Consider the following 26,083-nt stretch of genomic DNA (forward strand, 5'->3'; position numbering starts at 1 on the left):
CTCTCTCCACCTCCCCTCTCTCACCCTCCCTCTCTCCACCTTCCCTCCCTCTCTCGGTCCACCTTCCCTCGCTCCCTCCCTCTCCCCACCTGCCCCTCTCTCCCTCTCCCTCCCTCCCCTCTCCCTCCCTCTCCCCACCTCCCCTCTCACCCTCCCTCACTCCACCTCCCCTCTCTCTGCCTCCCTCTCTCCACCTCTCCTCTCTCCCTCTCTCTCCAGCTCCCCTCTCTCTCCCTCCCTCTCTCCAGCTCCCCTCTCTCCTTCCCTCTCCTCACATCCCCTCTCTCCCTCCCTCTCCCCCCCTCCCCTCTCTCCCTCCCTCTCCCCACCTCTCCTCTCCCTCCTCCTCCCCATATCCCCTTTCTCCACCTCCCCTCTCTCACCCTCCCTCTTTCCACCTCCCTTCTCTCTCCCTCCCTGTCTCCACCTCCCTTCTCTCTCCCTCCCTGTCTCCACCTTCCCTCTCTCTCTCCCTCCCTCTTTCCAGCTCATGCTATCTGGGTCTCCCTCTGACTTTTTAGGTCCTGTCTGAGATTTTGCTCTTTTTGTTCCCCTCTCTGGGCCTCCCTGTCACCACTCTCTGTATCTCTGGATCCCTGTCCTTCATCCCAGAGCTCTGTCTCAGGACCTCAGTGGCAATCTCTTGAGTCTCTCTCTTCCCTCAAGTCAAAAAGTCGACACACCTGGGAGCTTCCTTTGAGTGGGCAAACTACCCCAGGTTGCCTAAGTCAAGTCTCTTTCCTCCATTTCATCCCTGACCCTTTGGGTCAACCCTGTTTGAAAATGACAGCCTTTGCTGATCTCTACATACTGGTCTGCCAGGGAAGGACCTGTGGTCCCCAGCGCTGTTCAGAATCCCCCGTCTCCCTTGGCCAAAATATCTGGCATCTACCAATGGGGCTGTGGCACGAGGGTGTGAATCTCAGGAAAGGAATCTGAGTCACCTGGGCCTGCAGCCCTGGTACTCAGAACAGAGGTTCTCCAAATTTAATACGCTTCAGAATCACACCGAGGGCTTGTTAAAACACAGTTGCTGGGCCCAGAGTTTCTGATTCAGTCTAGGGTGGGGCTCAAAGATGTGCATTTCAAACAAGTTCCCAGGTGATAGGTATGCGCCTGATCCAAGGCCGCATTGGAGAAGCCCTGCTCTAGAAAAGTCTCTGTAAGTGGCTCTCACGCTGGCGCGGTGGCTCACGCATGTAGTCCCAGCTCCTTGGGAGGCTGAGGTAGGAGAATCACTTGAATCTGGGAGGTGGAGGTTGCAGTGAGCCGAGATGGCGCCACTGCTCTCCAGCCTGGGAGACAGACACACAGACACACAGACACACAGACACACACACACACATTTCTCATGTCTGGCTCCTACCTCGAGATTGTTTTAGTTGGTCTAGTGCAAGCCTGGCTATCTGGACTTCACTTTTTTTTTTTTTTTTTGAGACGTAGTCTTGCTCTGTCACCCAGGCTGGAGTGCAGTGGCACGATCTCGGCTCACTGCAACCTCCACCTCTCGAGTCCAAGCAATTCTTGTGCCTCAGGTTCCCGAGTAGCTGGGATTACAAGCGTGCGCCATCACGCCCGGCTAATTTTTGTATTTTTAGTAGACATGGGGTTTCACCATGTTGGCCAGGCTGGTCTCGAACTCCTGGCCTCAGGTGATCCGCCTGCCTCGGCCTCCCAAAGTGCTGGGATTACAGGCGTGAGCCACTGCTCCCGGCCTACCTGAGGAACTTTTTTAAAAAATTGCAGGCCCGGCCGGGCACAGTGGCTCACGCCTGTAATCCCAGCACTTTGGGAGGCCGAGGCGGGCGGATCACCTGAGGCCAGGAGTTCGAGACCAGCCTGGTCAACATGGTGAAACCCCCACTCTACTAAAAATACAAAAATTAGTCAGGCATGGTGGCGGGCGCCTGTAATCCCAGCTACTCAGGAGGCTGAGGCAGGAGAATAACTTGAACCCGGGAGGCGGAGCTTGCAGTGAGCCTAGATTGTGTCATTGCACTCCAGCCTGGGGGACAAGAGCAAGACTTCGTCTCAACACCACCACCACCAACAACAATAACAACAAAAAGTTCCTCAGGTGACTGTGATGTGCAGCCAAGTTTGAAAGTCATCACTCTGGATCATTGGTGGGCAAAGTGTGAACTGTGGACCCTGTGCATCACTGGGGCACTTGTTAGAAAAGCAGAATTTGCATTTTAACACATTCCTAGGTGATTCCGGAGGAGTCTGAGAAGCAATACTTTGTGCAGGGGCCACAATTTGAATAGCAAAGCTCTAGAACAGTAACTCTAGGCTTCATTCCCGTTGTCTGCATGTGAACCTAAGAATATGCATTTTTGCAAGCGTTCCTCCCCCTCTTGCCTCAGGCCATTCTGATGTGCTGACCGACTCCGTACTTACTCACCTTCACTTCTCTCTGGGATTTATCTTACTTTCCACCACCTAGACAGGAAGGGGCGGATCTGGCTTCCCATCTCGGTTGTGTGACCCTGGGCAAATGCCTCCCGGTTCGTGGAAGCCTCAGTGTCTAGTAAGTTTTCAATCACAAGTCATTCCTCACATTCATTCATCTGTTCCTTTGACAAATGGTTACTGACTACTTCCTGCGTGCTAAGTGCTGGAGATGCAAAATCCACATAGGGAAACCGAATAATTACGAAAATGACGGTAGACGTGCAAAAATAAATTCTAACGAACAAGGCGCACAGGAGCGCTCCGCCCCGGGAAGTCAGGGAAGCTTTCTCCCCAAGAAGACAACAGAGCTGAGACCTGAAACGAGCAGGCATTAGGGAGCCACCCGTCTCCTCTGTACCTTCTGCGGCGTCCTCAACACACTAAGGAAGCGGAGATGCAGAGGAGAATGAGTCTCCCACCATCTGGTCGCCTAACCAGGCAGGGGCAGGACAAAAACTCCACGCCTCACGCTTCCCAACCAGTTCTGCTATGCACGGTGCCAGTGACTTAAAGCACTGTCTCTGGTCCCTTCCTTCTTTCACTCAGCAAATAATTTCAGAGATGTGCCAACACAGAGGCACTTGGAGAAAGAAGAGGCAGCTGAGAGACAGGGAAGCAGCCTACCTGGCCGGGACGCAAGGGTTGCGCCCAAGTCCCACTTCTGCTAGTTACATACACCCTCTTTCACACGCTCTACGAGCAGCTACCGCCCACTCGCCACGCTATTGGTCAAACTAGCATGAATGATAACCGTTAGGGCCAACGAAGAGAAAGGGGTGGACTTTCTTGCCCAGCTCCTCCCCCTTGGCCCAGTGGCTGTTTTGATTGGCAGATGACTTCGGCTCGGCCCCCGCTTTGAAGGCACCTGTCTGTCTCCCATTAGGTACGCGGCCTCTAACGCCCACACTCCATGCCTTCCTCCGCTTTCCCCACCCACTTCCAGGACCAACCAATTACTTCAAGGCAGAATATGCCCCCGCAACCAATTAAAAAGAGCTCTAAACTTGACGGACGACTTCCCGCCCCTGGACTGTCCTAGCTCCTCCCCGCGACCAATTGTTTTAGGAGAGGGGGGCGGATACATCCAATCAGCACGACACAGGTCTCTTGATTGACGTTCGGGTCCTCGCGCTGGCGTGTTGTGCCCTGAGGCGGGAGGAGGAGGAGGAGCGGGGAGGAAAACCTGAGCCAATCCTAGCAGGCTGCGCGGGAGGCCAATCGAACGCCGCGCCTTGGAGCAATCACCCAATCCGCGAAAGGGGGCAGGGCACATCCCTGCCAGGAACCAATAGAACGCCTCCAAGGGTCAGGAGCGACGTTCAGCGGGAGCAATGACAGGCCTATATTCGGGACTCGGGGGCGGGTCGGCGCCAGAGACGAGAAGAGAGGAGGGGAGGCCTCCTCCGCCGCCGCCATCTTGGACCGGGCCCGGTCAGCTTCCGCGGAGCCATCGGCAGACGCCGCGGCCTCCCTTGAGCCCCGACCCCCGTCGTCAGAACAACCCCGGGCCCACTCCCCCAACCCCACTTCCGCTTCGCGCCGCTATCGCGATAGCGCCCGGGCCCGGGGCGCGAGAAAAAGGCGGCGGGCGCTCGCCTCCCCCGCCTGTCGCGATACGCTCCTCAGCGGCGGCGCCAGCTCCTGTGGTGAGAGCGTCAGGCTCGACTGGGCCGGACCCCTTCCCCTCCTCCCCCCGGCGCCATCGGCCGCCCTTCCCGCAGCCTCCCGCCCTGGCGACACCGCCGTCTGTCGCGACATGGCCTCCCCTCGCCTGCCCCCTGCCGCCGCCTCTGCAGCGCGGGGCTCCCGGCGGGGGGCGGCTCCCTCCCTCTCGCCCTCCCGTTCCTCCGCCTCTTTCACGCCCCTCAGCGCCGCCCGGGGGTCCTTCCGCGACCCGGACCCCGGGCCCCGCCCGCCGCCACCTCCCCGCGTGGCATCGCGTCGGGCCCCCCGGTAGGGGTGTGAGGGTGCGAAGCCTCCCGGGCGCGAGGTGCCCGCCCCTCTCCGCGTCGGTATTGGCTCCTGGCTGGAAGGATGGAGGCGCCCCTGGTCCCAGGTGCCCGCCCTCTCGGGGCTCAGGTGCCTGCCCCCCTCGGCCTCGGTCCTTCGCGTTGGGGGGCAGCCTCCGCGCCGGGGCTTCTCTCTCGACGGTGGCGGGGTGGGGGGTGTGCCAACACCCCGGGACGAGGACCTCAGCGGGGTGGGGGAGTCACCCTTCCCAGGACCGAGGCCACCCTCCGCATCCCTCCTCACTGCTCCCCGGAGCGCAGCCTGCCCTGGATCTCAGGTTCCAGCTGCCCGTCCGTATCGGATGGGAGCCTCTTGGGAGAGGAGTGGAGGAGAAACTCCTCGTTAGTTGGAGCCTTTGCCGAAGTTTCCACCTCTGTAGTCTGCAGCTCTTCCCTCTCGTAGCGAGAAGCGCCCTGGGTGGCTCAAGCCTCGCTTCCCGCTGCACCGGGCGCCTGCCTTTTGGGGGGGTCTGGCTTTCCCCCACCTGGGGTACAGGACCGTCCTCAGTGTGGCCCACGTCTGGCCTGAGCTCTCACACTTCTTGGATAGTGCTGTCTGCCCCTGGCTTTGCAGCCTTGAACTCCCCTGCATCCTGACTCTCCGACCTGGGTGTGGGCCTCTCCCGGTGATGTCAGGGCCACTGTGGTCTTGCTGCTGGGGGCTGCTGGGCTCCCCTGGCGCTCAGGTGCCTGGTGAAGGACACTAAGCCCCCACGCTATCCATGTTAGTGAGCTCCCACTGCGGGCAGCGCCAGCCCCTCTTTCTGAGCAGTCCCTGCCTCTCAGTGCAGGGCGGCCACCCACCCCGGGGTGAGCTCTTCTGCCCTTTTGGTGAGGGGTTTTGATGTCTCCCTTCACCCCTGCCTGTGAGGCTGCTTCTGCCTGCACACCAGTCTCCTCCTCTAGGGTGTCATCTCTCCAGGGACCAGGAAGCCCACTGCCCTTGATACTTGCATCAGATCCCACGCTGTGGGTTTGTTGTCTTCCATCTACCTTCACACTGGGCGTCAGCAGTTGGAGAACAAGGGTTTCGCTTTCCAGCCGCGCTGCTGGTACTGCATGGGAGTAGGAAGCTTCCCAGACCCGGGTTCCTGTACCGCGAGGTGGGGGCTCTTCCCTCTGGGGCTGTGCCTTCTCTCCAGGGTAAGGACCCTTTCTTGGTGTTGCCTCCCCCAGGGATAAGGTTCTTGCCATCCTTGGTATTGGTACGGCTGCTCTTCTGGATTTGAGGTGTCCACGCCTCTGCGTGTGTCCCCACCGTAAGGCTGAGGATCCCTCTCGGATGCAGGTGCCCCCGGCTAATGCTTCCAAAACCCCGTCTTGATTTTTCACTGTATGGGGTAAGGCATAGTTGCCTGGCTGTGTGGATGTAAGATACCTGAGTCTCAAGCGGGAGACTCCACTGTGGACCCCGTCCCTGGGACCGAAGACTTCTCTGGTGTAGACTTTTCAAAGTAGGAGTTTCCAGCCCCCAACCCTTGGCAGGGGCATCTCAGTGGAGATGAGTACCTCCACCCCAGGCCCTAACGCATCCTCCTTCTAAAGTCTCAGAGCCTCTGTGTGGCCATGTCAGCAGCCACCCAGGTTAAGGATCACCCTTCAACATCAGTTCCCAGAGCTCCTTGCTGCAGAGGCGGAAGCTCTCCCAGATCAAAGGCGCCTCATGACAAAGACCACTGTGTGGGCACATTGACAGCCCCCAAGGTTAAGGACCGCCCAGTGTTAGTTCCTCAGGACTAAGCCTCCTGCCCCTCCCTCCTCAAGTCTTTGTGTGGTGGTATCATCTTCCCTGAGGTGAAGTTTGGGGGCTTCTTCTTTACTGGTTTTGGCCCTCATGTAGGCGTGTTGGCTCCTGTGAGGCTGGTGTCCTGCTCACCCCACCCCACCCCTTGTGGGTCCCTGCCCTGTGGGGATGTGTGTTCCTCTTGGGTAAGTCTCCTGGGCCAAGGCTCCCAGATTCCTCAGTGCTCTTGGAGAGCCTTTGCTGCTGGAGCACAGGTTCTTCACGCCTGGGAGTGGACCTGCGATCACCACCTTCCTTGAAGGATCTTGGTGGACGCCCCGCGGACTACAGCAAATGGGGCTCTTTCTTCTCTGGCAGTGTCTCTGCTTCGAGACTCAAGCTCCAGCTTCCCTTCTCTCTGGTCCTTTGCCGGGGGGACCAGAGGTACAGACACCCTCATGATATAGGAATTTTCTTAGGGGGGAAGGTGTTGTCTCCGCTGTGACTAAGGCTCCAGCCTCTCTAGGGGACAAGTACCCTGGGCCTCTGGCACTTGCCCCTTCTCTGTGGAGGAGCTGCCTCCTCGCTGGGTCTCAGCTGTAGCTGACTTCGATGTCACGCTGTTCTGTCTGAAACATCACCTCCCTGGGCTAGGGCTCTTGTTCCCCTCCAGCTGGCTGCTGACCCCTCCAGGACTTCCTTCTCTTGCTGCCACAGTGTGGTCTCCTCTCTGGGAGTATTCTTCCTCTGTGCTAGGGCACCAGTCCTTTCTGTGTGGAGACGCAGGGAGGGTGTCACCTCCCTAAGGTGTTGATTGCCTTGTTTAGGGGTGAAGACCATGAGACCTCTTCTCTCTCTGGGCTGGAGCACCTGCCCAGGACCCTCTGTTGGGTTCTTGGGATGGAAAGAGGGAGCGTAAGCTCTCGTTTCACATTCTTGTTCCCCCTATGCAGTAAGAGGCTTGTCTGTGTTGGGGTGTTGGACTTTGGTGAGGATCCCTGCACACCTCGGGGTTGGTGTCCAGGCCCTTGCCTTGTATAAGCTCCCTGGATCAAAGGGACTTGCCCCTCCTCAGTCAGAATCCCCACTGCGGCACTTTCTCCTGGGTCCTTTTGTTGTTGCTTTGCCTTCCTGGAGATTCCCCAGGTGTGGCATGTTAGCTGACTCTGACTCTGAGCGGGGGTGCTGCCTTTTGCTTTAGGTTGGGCCTTTTACTGAGGAGATTTAAGTCCCCTCAAGTGTAAGGTAGCACCCCTACCTATTACCACCCAGAATGGGTCCCGGCAGTGTTGGGAAAGTTCTCTCTGGGGTTAGGGGACCAGCCCTGTCCTTTATGGGCTTCTTGTTCTAAAGCACACCCGTCCTATATGGTTGCTGCTAGTCACATGTGGTGATTAATAACTAGTTAAAAATGAAAAATTCGGTTCTTCCATTACACTTGCCATATTTCAGATGTTCAGTGGCCAACAGATAAGCATAAATAGAGTGTTTCCAGCATTGCAAAGTTCTGTTGGAGAGCACTGTTTGCCAGATGTTCCCTTCCTTGTGGGTGAGGACCCTCTTGGTGTGACTTCCCTCTGTATTGAGGCTCTTAGTCCTCAGTATGGGGCTGTTTCTGTCTTTACAGTAAGTGACTACTCCCGGGTGCCCTGCCCTGCACAAGTAGAGTGGGAGCGGCCCCTGGATCCCAGGGAACTGTGCTGTTCATTATAGGCCCCCTCCCTGGAGGGGAAGAGGGCAATCTCCACTGGTATCTTAGAAGTCTTCTGAGCATAAGCCTCTCTCCCCAGGGCTCCCCTGGTCTCGCTGTCAGGCCCTAAGATGTGTCTTCCCTTGGACTCAAGTTCCTTGGAACTCCCTTTTGACCTCAGTCTTCTCTAGGTTCCATGTAATTTCCTTTAAAATAAAGATGCTCCTCTTTTTAAGTTTTGGGTTCCTGCCCTGATGGTGCCTGTTTCCCTGAGTCTAAATCACCAATCCACTTGATATGGGATTCCTTCGTGTGTGCAGATTGGCTCCCCACAACTGTGGTACCTTTGCACCCTCTTATCTTAGTAAGATTTCTGTCTTCTCCCAGGTCTCTCTTGGGTGCTGCCTTCTGCCCCCAAATCTCTAACCCTTCTTGGTGTCAGTTTCTTTGGGTTAGGAGTATTATTTCCTTTTGGTTTAAGGATCCTGCTCTGGAATAAATTTCTTGGTGGTTTAAGTCCCTTCTACTTGGCATTCAGCCCTGTCTGTCTGAGTGGGTTCAGCTCTTCATAGTTTTCGGCATCTCTGCTTGCCGTCATTTTCCCCCACCCCCAATCTTTCTTCTCTCACCTACAGCTTACACACACACACAACACACACGCACACGCCCTTCTCTGTGAGCTGCCAGTTTCGCTTGTCTGCTGGCTTGTCTGAGGGATGACCTCTTCTAGCCACCTCTGTACCCAGCCCCTCTGAGTAGGAAGTGTGATCTGCAGGGCTAATGCCTTCATCCCAGTCATCAGCTGTGTGCAGCATGACTTTGTCCTGCTCTGAAAAATCTTTTTGAGTGTAATCTGGGGAGAAGGTACTCCATGCTACAGGAATTTTCCACTTCCTGAGTCAGAGGCACACAAAAAAGTATGTAACTTTTCTTGTTTCAACAAACTTATGGGATCCTCTGTTGGCCAGACACTATGCTGGGCAGTCAAGTGAGCATCAGGAGAACTGGGACTGGTCTCTTGTCAGATAGCAAATGCTTCTTTCCTTTACCAGTCCCACCTACCTAACTATGCTGACTAGGTCCATGTCTCTGGGTTTTTACCAGCCGGAGAATGCGTGTTAATTCCTCTCCAATCTCTCCCAGCAGCGTCCGTCTCCAAGAGAGTATGAAGAGAGTGCGTCTGTAGGGCAGGGAAGATGGCGGACAAGCGCAAACTCCAAGGTACTAGACTGACTTCCTACTGCACCTGTAGCCACGTGCTCCCTCTTCTGAGGACTGCTCTTTAGATGCCTGCCGCCTGGGCAGGATTCTCACAGCCTTCTTCCTCCCTGGCCAGGTGAGATTGATCGCTGCCTCAAGAAGGTGTCCGAGGGCGTGGAGCAGTTTGAAGATATTTGGCAGAAGGTACAGGGGCTGAGACCCTAATCATCTGGGTCTTCAGAGAGGAGGGCACAGGAAGAAGATTCAGGACCTCTGGGTGTTGACCAGGGGGAGGGGCTACATATTGCAGATGCTGAGGACCTAAGAGAATCGGCTCTAAGACTCATTGGGGGTAGGGGTTGGGGGGTCCTCGAGTCCCTAGCATAAGGAAGACTCACTGGAGTGCGTACTGGGACATCCCCTCCCACACTGACTTCTGAATTCCCTCCATCCCTCAGCTCCACAATGCAGCCAACGCGAACCAGAAAGAAAAGTATGAGGCTGACCTAAAGAAGGAGATTAAGAAGCTACAAGTGAGGGGACTGGGGGCCTGGACGCCTGTGTCCTGAGGGTTGAGGGAACTGGGAGAGTGGACTGCTGGGTCCCAGGGAGAAGGAGCTGTGGGTCCCAGTTCCCGGATCCTGAGGTCTGACTTTCTTGCTTTTCCCATCTGCAGCGGCTGAGGGACCAGATCAAGACATGGGTAGCGTCCAACGAGATCAAGGACAAGAGGCAGCTTATAGACAACCGCAAGCTCATTGAGACGGTAGGAGCCTAGAGCCTGAGTCCTAGAGAGGTGGGAAGGTCACCAGATTCTTGAGATCTCAAGGGGCGGAGGCAGCACGGCCAGACCCCAGAGTTTTTCAAGAGAAGTAGGGTTTCTGGAGCTAAGGGAAGGAAGAGGCAGCAGACTCAGAGCTCAGAAAGTAGGGTCATGAGGCTCAGGTCTGAGTGTCTGCTGGCCCTTAGTCACCTCCTTTCCCGCCTTTGAGAGCCACCTGCCAACTACACTCTCTGCAGCAAATGGAACGGTTCAAAGTTGTGGAACGAGAGACCAAAACCAAAGCTTACAGTAAGGAGGGCCTGGGCCTGGCCCAGAAGGTAGATCCTGCCCAGAAGGAGAAGGAAGAGGTTGGCCAGTGGCTCACGGTGAGTTGGGGTGGAGAAGAGGAGGTAAACTCTGAGGATCCTGAGCCCTGGGTGTAGGTGGGAACCCTGGCTGATGGCTTTCCTCTTCCTCTCCCTCCCCTAGAATACCATCGACACGCTCAACATGCAGGTGGACCAGTTTGAGAGTGAGGTGGAGTCACTGTCAGTGCAGACACGCAAGAAGAAGGGCGACAAGGATGTGAGTGAGGGAGACCCCACACCTTTGGGATGGGGATGGGCATGGGGATGGGCTGGCCAGCAGGAGGCCAGTCATTTAGGCTCCTGGGAGTTGGGGCCTGGATTCCTCAGGCGGACAGGGCCAGCAGCCGGGATTAGGGATTTGAGAGACAGGATCGGGAGGGCTTAGCAGCTGCCTGGGTGGGGCAGGGAGGAGGTCAGACAAAATCTCAGGGTCCCCTGGGTGTCTGGGTAGACAGTGGGGCCTTCGTGAAGAGGAGTGATTTGGGGGAATGTGAATGCAGGTTGAGCTTGAGCCACAGAGTAAGCGTGAGACCTGAAGGACACCCATGGCAAGAGGCCTCCTGGCATCCAGAAGACGCTGGTCCTAGGGAGAGCACAGTGGGTAGAGACAGGCAGAACATGGAGAAGGCAGAGAACTGGGCCTGAAGGAAGAGAGGAATCTGGGACGAAGCTGGATATTAGGGTCCCAGGTTCTGAAATCTGGGATTGTAGGGTATGAGTTCAAAGGGATACAAACTGTATGGACTTGTTAAAACCAGAAACACAGGGAGGGGAGAGCTGGGTCCTCAGGGAAGCTGTGGGTGGGAAAGGGTCAGGAAGTGGACGATGACAGGGTTGGGTGTCAGATTCTGAGGGGTTTGGGAACCAGGGGCTTTTGGGGAGATGATGGGTCCTTGAACAGAGCAGGGATTTGGAACTGAGACTAAGATGTTAAATGCCAAAGGGGCCTTGAGAGGAGGGCAGGAGCGAGGCTTATGGATCTTTGCTCCGGCTGGGATAAATGGGTGGGGTTGGGGGACCTAGTGATGACAAATATCATCATGATTCTAAACAGCAAGCTCCTCACAAATGGGGGTTATCATTATTACTGCTGGAGCAAGCTGGAGGGTGTCCGTATGCCAGAGGCAGTCAGTGGTGGGCGGGCTCAGTTGAGAAATCTGGACTCAGTTGAGAAATCAGGTGAGGTGCAGATGGAGGCCAAGTCATGGGATGGCACAAGGACCTCTGGGGTTGTTTAGAGGTTTCCAAGGACTCCTGGAGCCAGAAACGTGTGGGAAGAGGAAGGAGCAGAGCAGTGGGATCCCAAGATGTCAAGCCCTGTGGTCCCCACAGGGCTCAGAGGGTGGGTGGACCCCATACTGCCCCACCCCAGAAGGGGCTGGCGTGGAGGCTTTGGGTCTCCACAGGGGTCAGGGACTGAGGACAGGTTCTGTGGGGGCAGGAGGGGCCAAGCAGGTGGTCTGCAGCCCCTGAGCCTGGCCCTGGGCTCGCCAGCAGAAGCAGGACCGGATCGAGGGCTTGAAGCGGCACATCGAGAAGCACCGCTACCACGTGCGCATGCTGGAGACCATCCTGCGCATGCTGGACAATGACTCCATCCTTGTTGATGCCATCCGCAAGATCAAGGACGACGTTGAGTACTATGTCGACTCATCCCAGGACCCCGACTTCGAGGAGAACGAGTTTCTCTACGATGACCTGGACCTCGAGGACATTCGTGAGGCCCTGGGGCTGATCGTGGCACAGGAAGTGAGGGCCCAGAGTGGGCTGTGAGCCAGCTAAGCATGCCCTTCTTCTGCCCCCACAGCACAGGCGCTGGTCGCCACCTCCCCCCCCAGCCACAGCCACATGGAGGATGAGATCTTCAACCAGTCCAGCAGCACACCCACCTCGACCACCTCCAGCTCTCCCATCCCGCCCAGCCCAGCCAACTGTACCACGGTGAGGCCCCACGGGGCACAAGTACCTTGTGTTTCCAGCAGGGCTGGACTCGGGGAGGCAAATCTGGGTCACTCCAAAGTAGCTAGGGGAGAGTAATTGAGGAAACACAGATCTAGGTATCCAGGGTCTAGGCTCTTGGAGCACACCCTAAAATCCTACATCTGGGTCCCTAACGAACATAAAGAGTAATAGGGTGTATCCTGGGCCAGTTTAGGTCCTGGATCTGGGAGATGGGAGGGGCCGGTGCCTGGGCTGCCTGAGGAGGCTGGGTAGCTGGCCACCTTGGGCAGGGATCCAAGGGTTGGATTCCCTGTGGAGAGCAGGTTCCCAAATCCTTAAGAGGCTGGTGGGTCAGTGCTGGCTCCCAGAAAACAAGAACATTGGAGAGCCTGAATTTAGGTGGTTTCTCCAGGCAGATTAAGGACAGCCGTTTGACCAGCTCTGGGGCTGCAGTGGCAGTCAGTTGGGCCCAGGGCCCGGGACGTTCAGAGATTGGCGGTTCTCTGTCAGACCCCCAGAGGTCACACAGGTTTCTGTTCTGCCTCCCCTACCTCAGGAAAACTCTGAAGATGATAAGAAGAGGGGACGTTCCACAGACAGTGAAGTCAGCCAGGTGGGTGTGAGTCTGGAATGGATGGGCATGTTGGGCAATATCCCAAAGGCACATTGAGACCTGAGTGCTGGCCACTGTGCTGGGCTGGTGGACACAGGTGGGTCAGAAATCAGTGCTGCCCTGAGGGCAGGTGGGCAGGGCAAGTGGACAGGTGACTGGTGCTGTGGTCAAGGGGGTGGCACAGGTCACCCCCAGCCTGGCCAGGCAGTCAGGAGATGCTGCTGTGGAGTGCCCTGGGCTTGAGAGTCAGGTGAGTTTGCTTGGCAGGGAGAGGCGGCAGCCAGTAACAAGGGGAAGTTGTGACAGAAAGCCTGGAAGTGTGGAGAGATGGCTGGCCAGGTGTGCAGGGCCAGGGGTCCAACTGTGAGCACAGGGACTGGGACTGTCAGGCTGAGCGGCTCAGGCTTTGTGGACCTGAGTGGCCTCCAGATCCAAACAAGCCTAGGAAGTGATGGGGCCTTTGCTGTGCTGATAACACACACTTCAAGTTTCTGAGAGGAGACGGTGGTGGGCAGTGCTTCTCCAACTCCTGTAACATCGCCCAGGACAGGAGCCTGCTTTCGGAAACGCTGCCACAGAAGAATGTTAGGCAGGAGCAGCGTGGGCCTGAGGCCCCTCTGTGGGCTAACGGGATGGACGGTTTCGAGGGGACACCCTGAGTGGGCACTGGGGGGGCTGGCGTGGAGACTAAGACGACCCGCAGGTAGTAGGGAGGGCGGGCAGCAGGGCCAAGAGGTGATGAGGAGAGACACTGAGGCAGATACTCCAGGGGCCAGGCTGGGCTCTGCCACCTTCCCAGCCTCCCACTGCCAAGCAGCGATCCCAGGAGAGAAGTGGTTAGTCAGTCCTGTTGGGCGCTTGGTAAGCGCAGGGAGCCTGTGGGGTGGCTGGAAAGAAGTGCAGGAGGTGGTTAGGCAGCCTGAGTGCTGTTGGCAGCTGCCTGCAGTGGGGATACCATGAGCACATTTACCCTCCCACCACTTTCTGGAGTGCTGGTAACTTACAGCCCTGTGAGTAGTTTCTGTGACCCTTCAGGTGATGTTCAGAATTACTATCCAATTTCTAGCTGTTTTTCCTTCTACTCTTGGACATTAAGCTGCTCCAGCTAATCTCATATTGAGGACATTTAGGTGTTTCCCACTAGTCCCCTGGCTTCCAACAGATGGATCTTCTCTGGCTGACAACCTAAGTTGTGGTCAGATCCCTGTGGGGGTATCCGTGGGGCGGTGTCCAGGCAGGACTTGGGAAGCTGGGCAGGCTGGAAATCAGTGTGAGTGTTTTAAGCATGAAGGTGACTGAAGCCATGAGGGTGAGTAAGGTCACCCAGGTTCCCAGGAGGGCGGGAGCAGCTGGGGGCAGCAAGGCCAGAGAGGAGGCTGCTGGTACGAAAGTGGAGCCTGAGGTGGGGGTGGTGAGGGAGACCAGCTGGCCCACTGGGTCCTGATCCTCTGCTCTCTCCCACCCGCAGTCTCCAGCCAAAAACGGCTCCAAGCCTGTCCACAGCAACCAGCACCCTCAGTCCCCAGCTGTGCCGCCCACCTACCCCTCCGGCCCCCCGCCTGCTGCCTCTGCCTTGAGCACCACTCCTGGCAACAACGGGGTCCCTGCCCCAGCAGCACCCCCAAGTGCCCTGGGCCCCAAGGCCAGTCCAGCTCCCAGCCACAACTCGGGCACCCCTGCCCCCTATGCCCAGGCTGTGGCCCCATCGGCTACCAGTGGGCCCAGCACGACCCAGCCCCGGCCCCCCAGCGCCCAGCCTGGCGGAGGCGGCGGCGGCGGAGGTGGAGGGAGCGGCAGCAATAGTAACAGCAGTGCCGGTGGAGGGGCTGGCAAGCAGAATGGCGCCACCAGTGAGTGGGGAGGCAGCGGGGTGGGCATGGGCGGGGCTGGGCAGCCGCCGGCAGTCCTTCCCATTTTATTCTTTGTTCCCAGGTTACAGCTCAGTTGTGGCAGACAGCCCGGCAGAGGTGGCTTTGAGCAGCAGTGGGGGCAACAATGCCAGCAGCCAGGCCCTGGGCCCCCCTTCCGGCCCCCACAACCCACCTCCCAGCACCTCGTGAGTGTCTCGGCCATCAGCAGGGTTGGGATGGCGGCCTTTCGGCACAGAGAGGCGCTGGTGCCTCACCCCTGCATCAGTGGGTTCTGGGCCCCCCCGCCCTTGCTGCTGGGAATGTCTGAGCACTGTCCTCCACCTCTGTCGGGTGTTAACACCCCCACTTCTTTCCAGCATGGAAACGACATCAGCCTCCCTGCTTTGCCCTTCAGAACATTCTAAAACGTGTTCTCATCTAAGTGGAAGTTTTCTCAAGAGCCCCATACCCTTTCCTCCCCATTTCTGTTACCTGCCCAAGGCTACTTGAGTGCCACCGGAGGGTCACTGTTCCACTTTTCAAAGTGAATTGTCTCGAAGTCCTCATTCCTCTGCAGCCACTCCTCCAAATCTTAGCTCAGACCATTCCACTGTGTCCGCCTGTTTCCCGAAGACTGCCCCAAGAAAGATCAGTGTGCACAAAGGAAAGGCCTGCTTCCTGGTCCCCTCACCCCAGCTCCAGCTGGCCTGCCCAAGAGGGAATGGGCCCTGTGTCCACCTGCCCAAGGCAGCTGGTTTTGATCAGCCTGTGACCTGGTGGAGCACCCGATAATCCTCACTCCCACCTCCGCAGCTCTGCTCTACTGATGAGAAAACATTCCAAAGATTGGGTTCTGCCTTTGTTTGCCCAGAGCCACTTTCTCCCATCTGTCTACCCTCAGCCGCCCCTCTCAGATCCCATCTGATGTGTGCAGTCTCCCCTCTCTCCAGCCAGGCCTCTCTGCCCAGCCCACCCTCAGGGGCCCTCCTCTCAACCCCTCTCTTCCATGCTCTCCAGGAAAGAACCCAGTGCGGCAGCCCCAACAGGGGCTGGGGGCGTGGCCCCAGGCTCAGGGAACAACTCAGGGGGACCCAGCCTCCTGGTGCCACTGCCTGTGAATCCTCCCAGCTCCCCAACGCCCAGCTTCAGTGATGCCAAGGCAGCCGGTGCCCTACTCAATGGGCCTCCACAGTTCAGCACCGCCCCGGAAATCAAGGTGGGCTCCTTGGACATCCCCCGAGCCTCTGTGTCCTGACTCTGCTGTTCCTTTCCTCCAGGTCTCTAGCTGCGCCCCTTGCCCCCACCCCCTTTCTGGATCTCTCTTTCTCTAGCTTTCTGTCCCCTTCTCACACTTGCTCGTTCTCCAGGTCTTTCTGTACCACCCTTCCCGTGACCTTGATCTCTGGGGGCTCTCATACCTCCCCTCTTGTTCCCTCCAAAGCTCTGTTTCTCTGGGTCTCTTTTCCTTTCTCTTGGTTATACTTGTTGCTTGCTCTCTCTGGGTCTCCATCTTCATCCCCACCCAGGCCCTCAGTTTCTGTCCCCATTTGTCCTCACAAGGCATACCAGTCTCTCTAGTTCACATGATCCATTACCTAGCTCACTACCCTCCTTTTCCTAGCTAAGAAACCATTTCAGTCAAGAAAACACTTGTTGAAGTCCACTAGGGGCCACGCTTTGTGTTGGGTGAATGCAGCCTGGTTCCTCCCTTTAGGAAGCTTCCCTGCTGGGGCAGCTGCCGGGAAGGTTGCTGTGGGCCCACTGAGGGGCATCTGAGCTGACCTGGGAGACAGGCCCAGGAAGGCTCTGAGAGGTGGTGATGTTTAAGCTGAGACCTGGAGGGGGGCTAACAGCTGCAGGAAGGGCTTCAGGAGGTGCTTTAGGAGGAGCGTGCATCTTTAGGAGGCTGGGCAGGATGCAGCAGAGAGGAGAGAGGTGTCCACTCTGCAGCAGGCAGTGCCACCAGCTGCAGGGCTGAGATAGTGGGTGTAGCAGGACAGGACGGGGGGTCCTGATCATCCAGGCTCAGGAGCTGGGGCTTGGCCTGTGAGCCAGTATCCTGTAGCGCAGCTTCCACGGGGAGGCAGCGTGTGCGCCCAGGCTGTCCGGGTCCAAGTCTTGGCATTGTCCTTTCTGTGCCTTCCCTTCATCTGGGAAATGGCAATAATCACGATTATACCTACCATATAGGTTTGTTTGGAAGACTAAATCATTCTTACGAAGCTATTGGAACAGTTTCTGACCCAACAGAAGCATTAATTTTTTTTTTTTTTTTTTTGAGATGGAGTCTTGCTCTGTCACTGAGGCTGGAGTGCAGTGGTGCCATCTGGCTCACTGCAAGCTCCACCTCCCAGGTTCAAGTGATTCTCCTGCCTCAGCCTACTGAGTAGCTGGGACTACAGATGCCTGCCACCACGCCCAGCTAATTTTTGTATTTTTAGTAGAGATGGGGTTTCACCATGTTGGTCAGGTGGGTCTGGAACTCCTAACTTCAGGTGATCTGCCCGCCTCGGCCTCCCAAAGTGCTGGGATTACAGGTGTGAGCCACCGTGCCTGGCCCAAATTTTAGAAGTATGGTGGACAAGATATTTATAGTGCATGCATTTTTCTGGAAAAAGGGGAAACAGCAGCTTTGAGATTTTCAAAAGGGGTCCATACCTTTTAACATCACCACCAACAAAAAGGAATTGCTGGGGTGGGTGGTCGGGAACCGTGGCAAGGTTTGGAGTAGAGAAGGAACAACATGACTTCATTGGAAAGGTCCCCTGGGGCTGGTGAGGACAGGATAGAGAGAGGGTGGTCTGGGTAGGAGAGGACAGGCTTGGGCTGCGTGGGGCGTGGTGGCGTGACAGGGAAAGGAGCCATCCAAGGTGGCTTAGAAGCAGGAGGGATAGCCGGGCGCGGTGGCTCACACCTGCGATCCCAGCTCTTAGGGAGGCAGAGGCAGGAGGATAACTTGAGCCCAGGAGTTTGAGACCTGCCTGGGCGATACAGCAAAACAGGATGGATAAGCCTTGGCGACTGACGCATTGTGGAGTCCCGCACAGGGCTGGGGTTAGGGACAGGTGCACGTGGCCAGAGGAGATGGAGGAACCAGCCCTGACTTTGGGGAACACAAGCCTGCTGTAACCTTTGTAATAGGAAACAAGGCTGTGGCTACAGGTCTGGAGACCCAGCCTACCTGTCGCCAGCAAGGAGACTGAAGCCTAGCAGGGCTGGGCTCACCCGGATCCCAGTCACCCCATGCCAGTCAGAGGCAGACAGCTGAGCATGTAGACTCCTGCCTCCTTCAAGACAGGCGGGAGCTCTCCCAGCATGTAGGTGTCCCTAGTGAAGCAGCGTGTACTATTGGCACATCCTTTGACAAAAATGGTAGCGCACTGTACATATTCTGCAGGTTGGCGTTTACTTCTGTAGTATGTCACGAACTTGTGTTTTGAAAATCTCCGTGCAGTATTCCACGGTGCAGAGTCCCACTTACTAGACGTTCCTCTGCTGATGCGTCAGTCGTTTCCAGTTGTTTCCCTACAGTTTGATGCTTTTACCTGTCATGGGTAGATCATGAGGAGTGGCTCATTGGCCCTCCACAGCCCCCAAGCAGGGCAGGCAAGCGCATCTGGGACCTGTGTCAGGCTGCACTTGCTGCTGCAGCCCAAGTGCTTAGGCCAGGCCTCTCGTTTCCTCCCCAGGCCCCTGAGCCTCTGAGCTCCTTGAAGTCCATGGCGGAACGGGCAGCCATCAGCTCTGGCATTGAGGACCCTGTGCCAACGCTGCACCTGACTGAGCGAGGTGAGGAACCCAGGATGGTGGGGAAGCAGTGGGCCAAAGAGGAGGGGCTGGCCCCTGACCTATCCTCACCACTGAGGGGCCGGACCCCACCTCTCCCCACAGACATCATCCTGAGCAGCACATCAGCACCTCCGGCCTCAGCTCAGCCACCCCTGCAGCTGTCAGAGGTGAACATACCGCTGTCGCTGGGTGTCTGTCCGCTGGGCCCTGTGCCCCTCACCAAGGAGCAGCTCTACCAGCAGGCCATGGAGGAGGCCGCCTGGCACCACATGCCCCACCCCTCTGACTCTGAGCGTATCCGGTGAGGGCCCCAGGGAAGGGGGGTGGGCTGGGGCTCGAGTCTTAGCAAGGAGGCAGTGGCTAAACCTGTGAGGCTGTAGGTAGAGCACCAGGCCCCTGACTCGGGCTCTCCACTGAAGGTCAGCACCGCCCTGGGTCTTTCTGTACCACCTCCCCTGTGGGGATGCAGTTCTGAGCACCCTTTTGATCAGGGCAGGACTAGCAGGCAGCTGGCACTGACCTTCCTGTTGCTCCCACAGGCAGTACCTCCCCCGGAACCCCTGTCCGACGCCCCCCTACCACCACCAGATGCCACCCCCCCACTCGGACACTGTGGAGTTCTACCAGCGCCTGTCGACCGAGACACTCTTCTTCATCTTCTACTATCTGGAGGTACAGCAGGGCCCCCGGGGCAGCCTCGGGCCCCCCGGCTTCGCCGCCACCGCCGCCGTCCCCCCTCGGGCTGGAGGGGTGAGGTGGGTGCCCCACTGCGGCCCCTGGGACCGCACCCCCTCCCTATTCCCAGTCCTGGGCCCCCCCCCGCCCCCCCCGCCAATTCAACCTGTCCCTGTCCCCACTTCCAGTCCAAAGGTGTTAGAACTGCTCGGATTGAGAGCGAGGCCAGTCCACTGTGGCTCACCCTAGCCCTGCTTCCAATAGCTTACTGGCTAACCCATGGGGTCCCCCCACAGCCCTGCTGCAGCAGCCCCTCAGTCTAGGCCGACCCCACTCCACTCGTCGGCCATTCTCAGGCCTCCCTGGAGGCCACTGGGGAACTGTCCAACCTCCTCCCAACCCCATTGAGTCATGAGTGACCTCCACCCTCATCCCCACTTGGGAAATTTTCTAAATTGCCTCCTCTCTCAGCTCTCATCACACATTAGTTTTTCTTCCTTCTCAAAGCTTCTCTGAAAGCAATTTTCACCTCCTGTCTCATTTTCCTTCTCCTGACCAGCATTGGTATGTTCTGTGCCCCCAGCCCCATCTCCACGAGGATTGTCCAGCCCAACTGTGGTCTGTGGCGGGGGCCGGGGTTCAGCCCTGATGTCCTGCCCCGTCCCCCTGGCTCCCCACCCAGTTTGGGGGCCCCCTGATCCCCCTCTCCACTGTTCCTCCCCCAGGGCACTAAGGCACAGTACCTGGCAGCCAAGGCCCTAAAGAAGCAGTCGTGGCGATTCCACACCAAGTACATGATGTGGTTCCAGAGGCACGAGGAGCCCAAGACCATCACTGACGAGTTTGAGCAGGTGAGGGCCCCGCCCCCTCTCTTCCCGCTGCTAGGGTTGGGGTAGAGTCCCCAGGCTCCAGGCAGCCCCTGCTGGCCTCTGCGCCCTCGCCTCCACCTTTCAGCCGGTGCAGTCCCTCAGCCTGACCACGTTCTCCTCCCTCGGGCTGTCTGCTCAGCCTGGAACACTGCCCTCTCATCCTCTACTTGGCCAGCTCCTAGGCCTTCTGTGGGTCTTAGCCCAAATGTCCCTTCCTCAAAGACACCTTCCTGGCGCCACCCAGCCCAGTGCCTCCCCCTTGCAGTGCTGGGTACACTCGCTTGGGTGTGGGATTTTCCCGGTATGTCTCCCTGTACCAGGCTGTGGGCTCTGCTGCCCAGGGACCTTGATGGCCCCCCTTTCACCTCCAGGTCCCAGCACCCAGCAGGGCAGGGGCTCAGTGGGGAAGCTATTTTTTTTTAATGGGCTTCTCAAGTGTTAATACTGGGAAATTCCTGCTTCTTGCAAACACTCTGGAGCCAGCCTACCTGGGTTTGAGCCCAGTCTAGCTGGGTGACTCTGGGCAAGTCACTCGAACCTCTGTGTCTCAATTTCCTTATCTGTAAAAATGGGGGGAAGAAGACCTACCTAATGCAGTTGTTATGAAGATTAAATGAGTTAATAACGTGTAAGTACTTAATGGTGACTGCTACATAGTCAGTGTCATGGATTTTTTTTTTTTTCCAAATTACTTTCAGTGTGTTCTACAGTGACGTTTTTTTCCCACCAAATACTTCCCTGAAGCCGAGCCCCTTCATGGGGATGAAGTATTACAAGGTCCTTGTCCTCAGAGAACTCAGTCCCCTCTCCTAGTTCTCCCAGGTTGCCATCTTTGATGCATTTAAGACATTCATTCAGAATCTAGCTCCTCTCCCACTGTGTCCTCAGACATTAACTACAGACTTCCTGTCCTTTCCTGGTTTGGCCCAAAACCATCCTCCAAGTTAGTACATTTTAGGCCATCCAGTCATTCAGAAATTCCCACACCACTGCCGTCACCAATAAAATGTCCCTGCAGAGTGCTTGGATTTAGACTCTGAGCCTGTTCCATTCTCTAGAACAAGGGTGACAGTACCCACTGCCTCGAGGTCTTTGTGAAGATTAAATGCTAGGCTGTGCATCCTGTACTCACACGTGAGAGGTGCTCAAAAGCCGCAGCCCTCGAGAAAACGAAGGCTGTGCACTCACGCCTGGTGCTGGGGCTGGGGCCCCGCTCTGGCAGCTGGCTTCGGTGGAACCTCTGCGGCCCCCTCCGTTTCCTCCTCGCTGAAGTGGCATGATAACATTTCCTACCCAAGAAGAACCTTGTGAGGGTGCAGTGAGTGTGCGTGTGCAGGGCAGTTGGCCCGGTGCCTGACACACCTACAGCCCTAAGAACTGTCCCCTTTGTCTGTCGGTCCGGCCCAGATCCCAGACCACCACCTCGTCCACTCACTGACCGCCTTCTCCCCCGGCCAGGGCACCTACATCTACTTTGACTACGAGAAGTGGGGCCAGCGGAAGAAGGAAGGCTTCACCTTTGAGTACCGCTACCTGGAGGACCGGGACCTCCAGTGACACCGGCCCCTCCCTCTACCCACCCCCTTCCCCCCGCATGCTGATCCCCCTGCCCAGGTGAGGGCCCTGCCCTGGAAGACTGGAGGGAGGCCCCAGGCCACGGGGCATCCCCCTCTCCCAGGAAGCAGGGAGGGGCCGGGAGGTTTTCCTCTCAGCCCCACCCTGGGGGCCCGGGGGCGAGGGCTGCCCCTCCTCCCCTCCCCAGTGAGGGACATTTTTTGGTAAACCTATTTTCATTTTGGAAAATATTTATGAATAAATAGTTTTATATGACGGCTGGCAGCAGCGGCCTCTCCTGTACCCCCCTCAGGAGTCAATGAGCAAAGTGAGGGTCCTGCTGGCGGGGGCGCCGGGCCAGCTGGGGGTTGAACTGGGAGTTGTACCGCCGCCTCCGGTCATCTGTCTCTTCTTCCGGCTGAGCCTCCTGTAGTGCCCGGCCTTGGACCCGGGCCAGCAGGGCCTCTGCCCGAGCCCTCTCAGCTGCTTCCCTCCGAAGACGTTCAGCTCGAAGCTGGTCCAGGGATGGAGGCCTGCGGGGAGAGGAGTGAGGTCAGAAAGCTGGTAGCTCCTAGGAGGCCATTCCCCCAACCTCTCCCATAGAGAGAGCTGCCGCCTGGAAGCCCTGCTGCATCCAGTACGCCCCAGCCTCAGCTCTCAGGCCTTCTGGAAGAAGCCACTTGGTGCTGGGACACCATGGGCACGTCTCTGGCCTTCCCTTCTGTGGACTTTGGTCCTCCCCAGTCTTTAAAATCTGATGCTCCTCCAGGTCAAGAAAGCACAATGAGCAGACCCCTGGCCCTCTCTGGGCCTCAGTTTCCCTTTCTAGAGAAGAGTACAGGCAGTGTACCCCCTCTAGACCAGGGGTACAGCATCCTGGAGACAAGCCTGCTTTTTACTGTCTTAACCCAGCAGCTCTCAAACTGTTTGGTCTCAGGACGCCTTTATACTCTTTAAAACTGAGGACCCTAAGAGCTTTTGTTTAAATAGATTCTACCTGTTAATATACTGCAAATCAGAAGTGAAAACTAAGAAAGTTTGGACACAAGCATCTGTGCCATCAGCCATCAGAACGAGGGTGTCTTCTCATCACACAGCCTCTGGAAACCTGCACTATGTGCCTGAGAATGCGAGTGAAAAAGGCCAACAGTGTTAGGAAAATAGGCTTGATACCACAGCACCCCGGGAAAGGGTGGCAGGACCCCTGGGGCTTCCTGGACCACATGCTGAGAACCACTTCACCCAGCCAGCCCTTCACCGAGTCCCTGGTTGTCCTGACCAGAGACCTGCAGTGCCCATGCTGGGCTGCTGCCAAACCCTGAAAGTCTGGGCCCTGGTCTGCCGAGGAGGGTCTTCCTTCTTACTCCTTGGGTCGCTGCTTCTCAGACCCCTCCTTTTCCTTTCTGCTGCAATTGCCTTCACCGCTGTGCCGTCTCTTCTTCCCCAGATGCTTCTGCATCTCCCGAAGAGGGTCCAGACGGCTCTTGATCTTCTCATCTGGGGCTGGGCCAGGCGGGGGGCCCCCTCGCTCCGGGGGTAGCTGGTACCAAGGGGGTTGAGTCTGTGCCTCCGCTGCACTCTGGCCCAGGTACGTCAGGATGCCCAGAGCTTTCTCTTGCCTCTCCTGAGGGGGCCAGGAAATACAAGAGATGGGATATAATCTTCCAAGGTGTCAGGTGTGTCTCCCTGACATAGGAATCTAAGCAAACAGGTACCTAAGGCTTGTCATGAACCAGTTGTACCAGGTGCTGGGGACGGAAGACACCAACAGAGGCCAAGTTCCCCCTGGGGGGACAGTGGCAGGTACAGTAACAGCAGGGGAAGGAGGGGACAAGTGGAGCCACTTGAGTGTTCAGAGGCAGGCATCTTTGCAGAGAGACTTGAAGAGAAGCCTGAAGGGATCAAGCAAAGCAGAGGAGCCATGGGTGGGGTCAGCAAGTCCAGAGACAGCAGGTGAGTGACAAGAGCTCATGTACCTGTTTTTTTTGAGATGCAGTCTCGCTCTGTTGCCCAGGCTCTAGTGCAGTGGCACCATCTCGGCTCACTGCAACCTCTGCCTCCCAGGTTCAAGCAATCCTCCTGCCTCAGCCCCCCTAGTAGCTGGGATTACAGGCACGCACCACCATGCCCGGCTAATTTTTGTATTTTTAGTAGAGACGGGGTTTTGCCATGTTTGGCCAGGCTGGTCTTGAACTCCTGACCTCAGGTGATCCATCCACCTTGGCCTCCCAATGTGCTGGGATTACAGGTGTGAGCCACCGTGCACGACCAGACATACTTTTTACACTTGATCTTAGCCAAAAGGCAAGAGCAAGAAGCGAATGATTTGCCTTTTTTTTTTTTTTTTTTTTTTTGAGATGGGGTCTCGCTCTGTCACCCGGGCTGGAGTGCAGTGGCGCAATCTCAGCTCACTGCAACTTCCACCTCCCGGGTCAAGCGATTCTCCTGCTTCAGCCTCCAAGTAGCTGGATTACAGGCGTGCACCACCACACTTGGCTTATTTTTTTGTATTTTTAGAGATACCATGTTGACCAGGCTGGTCTTGAACTCCTGACCTCAGGTGATCCACCCGCCTCAGCCTCCCAAAGTGCTGGGATTACAGGCATGAGCCACAGCTGGCTGATTTACATTTTTAAAAGCCCATCAGGTTTCAGACCCCTCCAGTTTTGAGAACTGAGCAGTTTGCCTAGCAGCTGGGGACCTCTAGCATCTACCTCCAAGCCCCGTGGGTGCCCAGATGGCAACACTTCTTAAGTGTCATGCTTTGGTATGGTTCTAAATTCTGTGTGTTCGTTCTCGTTTGACCTTGATCACAAGCAGTGGCTAAAGTGCCCTCTCCCCCCAACTCGATTCATGGCTCCTCTAATGAAGTGGGTGAGGCCAGCTTACTTTCTCCTGTCGCTTTTCTTCCTCGTACTCTTTATTGCCTCTGATCACTCCTTTCCCTTCCTCCAGCAGCTCCCGAAACAGGTCCACAGGGCCAGAACTTGGGGCTCCCGCCTCTGCTGCTTGAAGCTCAGGCAGTGAGTTCTGATGTCTGGCTTTCTTTCGTAGGAATTCTGTACGGGCCTGGGGAGAAAGTTATAGGCAGGGCATTCAGAACCTAGAGGTAATTCAAACTGTGAGTCTGGTGCCCACCACAGAAAATGGCAGTCCAGGGTGCTGGGGTTATAAGAAAGGGAGCACTAGACGCCTAAAAGAGGCACCTGTCCTAGCTGGGGGTGAGGGTAGGCAGATGAGGCAACGCCTGGGTTTTGTAAACTGCCTTTCAAATCGTAAACCACGGGTCATCAAGGATGGCTGGGAGGAGGTCCCTGGCCTAAACCAAAGGGGTTCCTAACCTCAAGTGAGACAATTAAAACAGCCATAAAGGTAGACCAAACTGCATTAGGCCAGACGATCTGAATTCTAGCCATGGCTCCAAGTCACTACCCCAAGTCGACTGCTGAAGCCCTGTCCCCCGCCTCAGGACGCGGATTTCAAACAGCGCTCAGCAGCCTAGAGATTCTAAAAACCCAGACTACCTCCCACCCACTGTGGAGGATCAGACTAGCTAAGGAACTGAAAGTTGGGTGTACACCAAACAGATTTAAGGAGCCATACAGAAAGCCCGTGTTTGTGTGTATGCGTCTAGGGGGCGGTGCAGGAAAGGGCTCGCCCGATGGCGTGGAGCCTGGCTGTCCCCCTCTCCTTAAATGTGCCTTTCCCTCACTGAAGCCATCTCCGTGCAACAGAGATGACAGTGCCCCTCTAAGAACGAACAGTGCCTATTGGGGATTCCGCAAGTCAGGCGCTCTGCATGCAGTTAGCATACAATAGGTGCTCAATAAATAGGCTGCGCAGGCAAACTAAAAAGTGATCCAAACTTCCTTGAACTGTCCAAGCGCTCATGTATTCATTAAATGTTTTTAAGCTTTTTTGTGCTAGACACTGTTCCAGCCATGTGAAATACATCAGTGGGGGGAGACTAAGACGAAGGCGAGATCAAGGGAGGTTTGGTGGAAGTGGCCATAAGGTTTGCAGAGCAACGTCCTCGAAAACGGGATCGGCGCCTGGTCCCGAATTTCACACGGGGCACACTGAGCCTGCGCAACGCCTCCGCTTCCGGCCCCCAACCGCGGCGCGTGCGCGCTGGGCTCCGGCGGTCAGCCCGGCCGGCCTCCGAGCTTACCTCTTGCTGAGCCAGCAGCGCCCTCCGCTCACGCTCCTTCTCCTCCTCCCGGGCCTGGGCCTCGTCACGCCGCACGCGGGCGACATTGTCCTTGTTCCGGACGTGCCAGCTCTTCTTGGGCAAGATATTCATGGCGTCGTAGCTGTCCAGGGACTGGCACGCCCGCCTCTTTGCACTTCCGATTGGCGAGAGGATGCCCCCCTTTCTCTTGTCCCTACTTCGACCACAGATTGGTTCCGAATTAGTTGGTACGGCCCCCTGGCCTGTAACGACAGGTGATTGGCTGAGACGTCCTTTTCATAGCGAATGTTAGGCGTTCGGCTCATGGTATCCCCTAGCAACCGCCTCTTATCACAGATCTGAACCAATCATAAGTTGGCCCACCCCTGATGGTACCAGATGCGGCCGTCGATT

At 56.8% G+C, this 26,083-nt stretch overlaps 3 protein-coding genes across 4 annotated transcripts in view; 1 reads left to right on the plus strand and 2 right to left on the minus strand.

Annotated features, from left to right (window-relative positions):
- Nucleotides 1-26,083, minus strand: part of LOC112613072 (leukocyte immunoglobulin-like receptor subfamily B member 3) — a 130,377-nt gene that overhangs the window by 42,733 nt on the left and 61,561 nt on the right. The gene's annotated exons all lie outside the window — the stretch shown is intronic.
- Nucleotides 3,827-21,801, plus strand: CNOT3 (CCR4-NOT transcription complex subunit 3). The gene is made up of 18 exons (XM_025368239.1): nt 3,827-4,100; nt 9,023-9,097; nt 9,213-9,280; nt 9,535-9,609; nt 9,753-9,842; nt 10,097-10,225; nt 10,329-10,424; nt 11,705-11,924; nt 12,015-12,148; nt 12,705-12,761; nt 14,230-14,611; nt 14,694-14,817; nt 15,629-15,827; nt 18,301-18,400; nt 18,503-18,701; nt 18,940-19,072; nt 19,801-19,926; nt 21,403-21,801. Exons 2-18 carry the CDS (start codon nt 9,073-9,075, stop codon nt 21,499-21,501), a joined length of 2,256 nt encoding a protein of 751 aa, XP_025224024.1. The 5' UTR covers nt 3,827-4,100; nt 9,023-9,072; the 3' UTR covers nt 21,502-21,801.
- LENG1 (leukocyte receptor cluster member 1) lies at nt 21,732-25,843 on the minus strand. The gene is made up of 4 exons (XM_025368285.1): nt 25,670-25,843; nt 24,388-24,567; nt 22,863-23,122; nt 21,732-22,031 (listed from the first exon to the last, which is right to left on the minus strand). Exons 1-4 carry the CDS (start codon nt 25,799-25,801, stop codon nt 21,815-21,817), a joined length of 789 nt encoding a protein of 262 aa, XP_025224070.1. The 5' UTR covers nt 25,802-25,843; the 3' UTR covers nt 21,732-21,814.

Source organism: Theropithecus gelada, chromosome 19, assembly GCF_003255815.1.
Source record: "Theropithecus gelada isolate Dixy chromosome 19, Tgel_1.0, whole genome shotgun sequence".
NCBI lineage: Eukaryota > Metazoa > Chordata > Mammalia > Primates > Cercopithecidae > Theropithecus > Theropithecus gelada.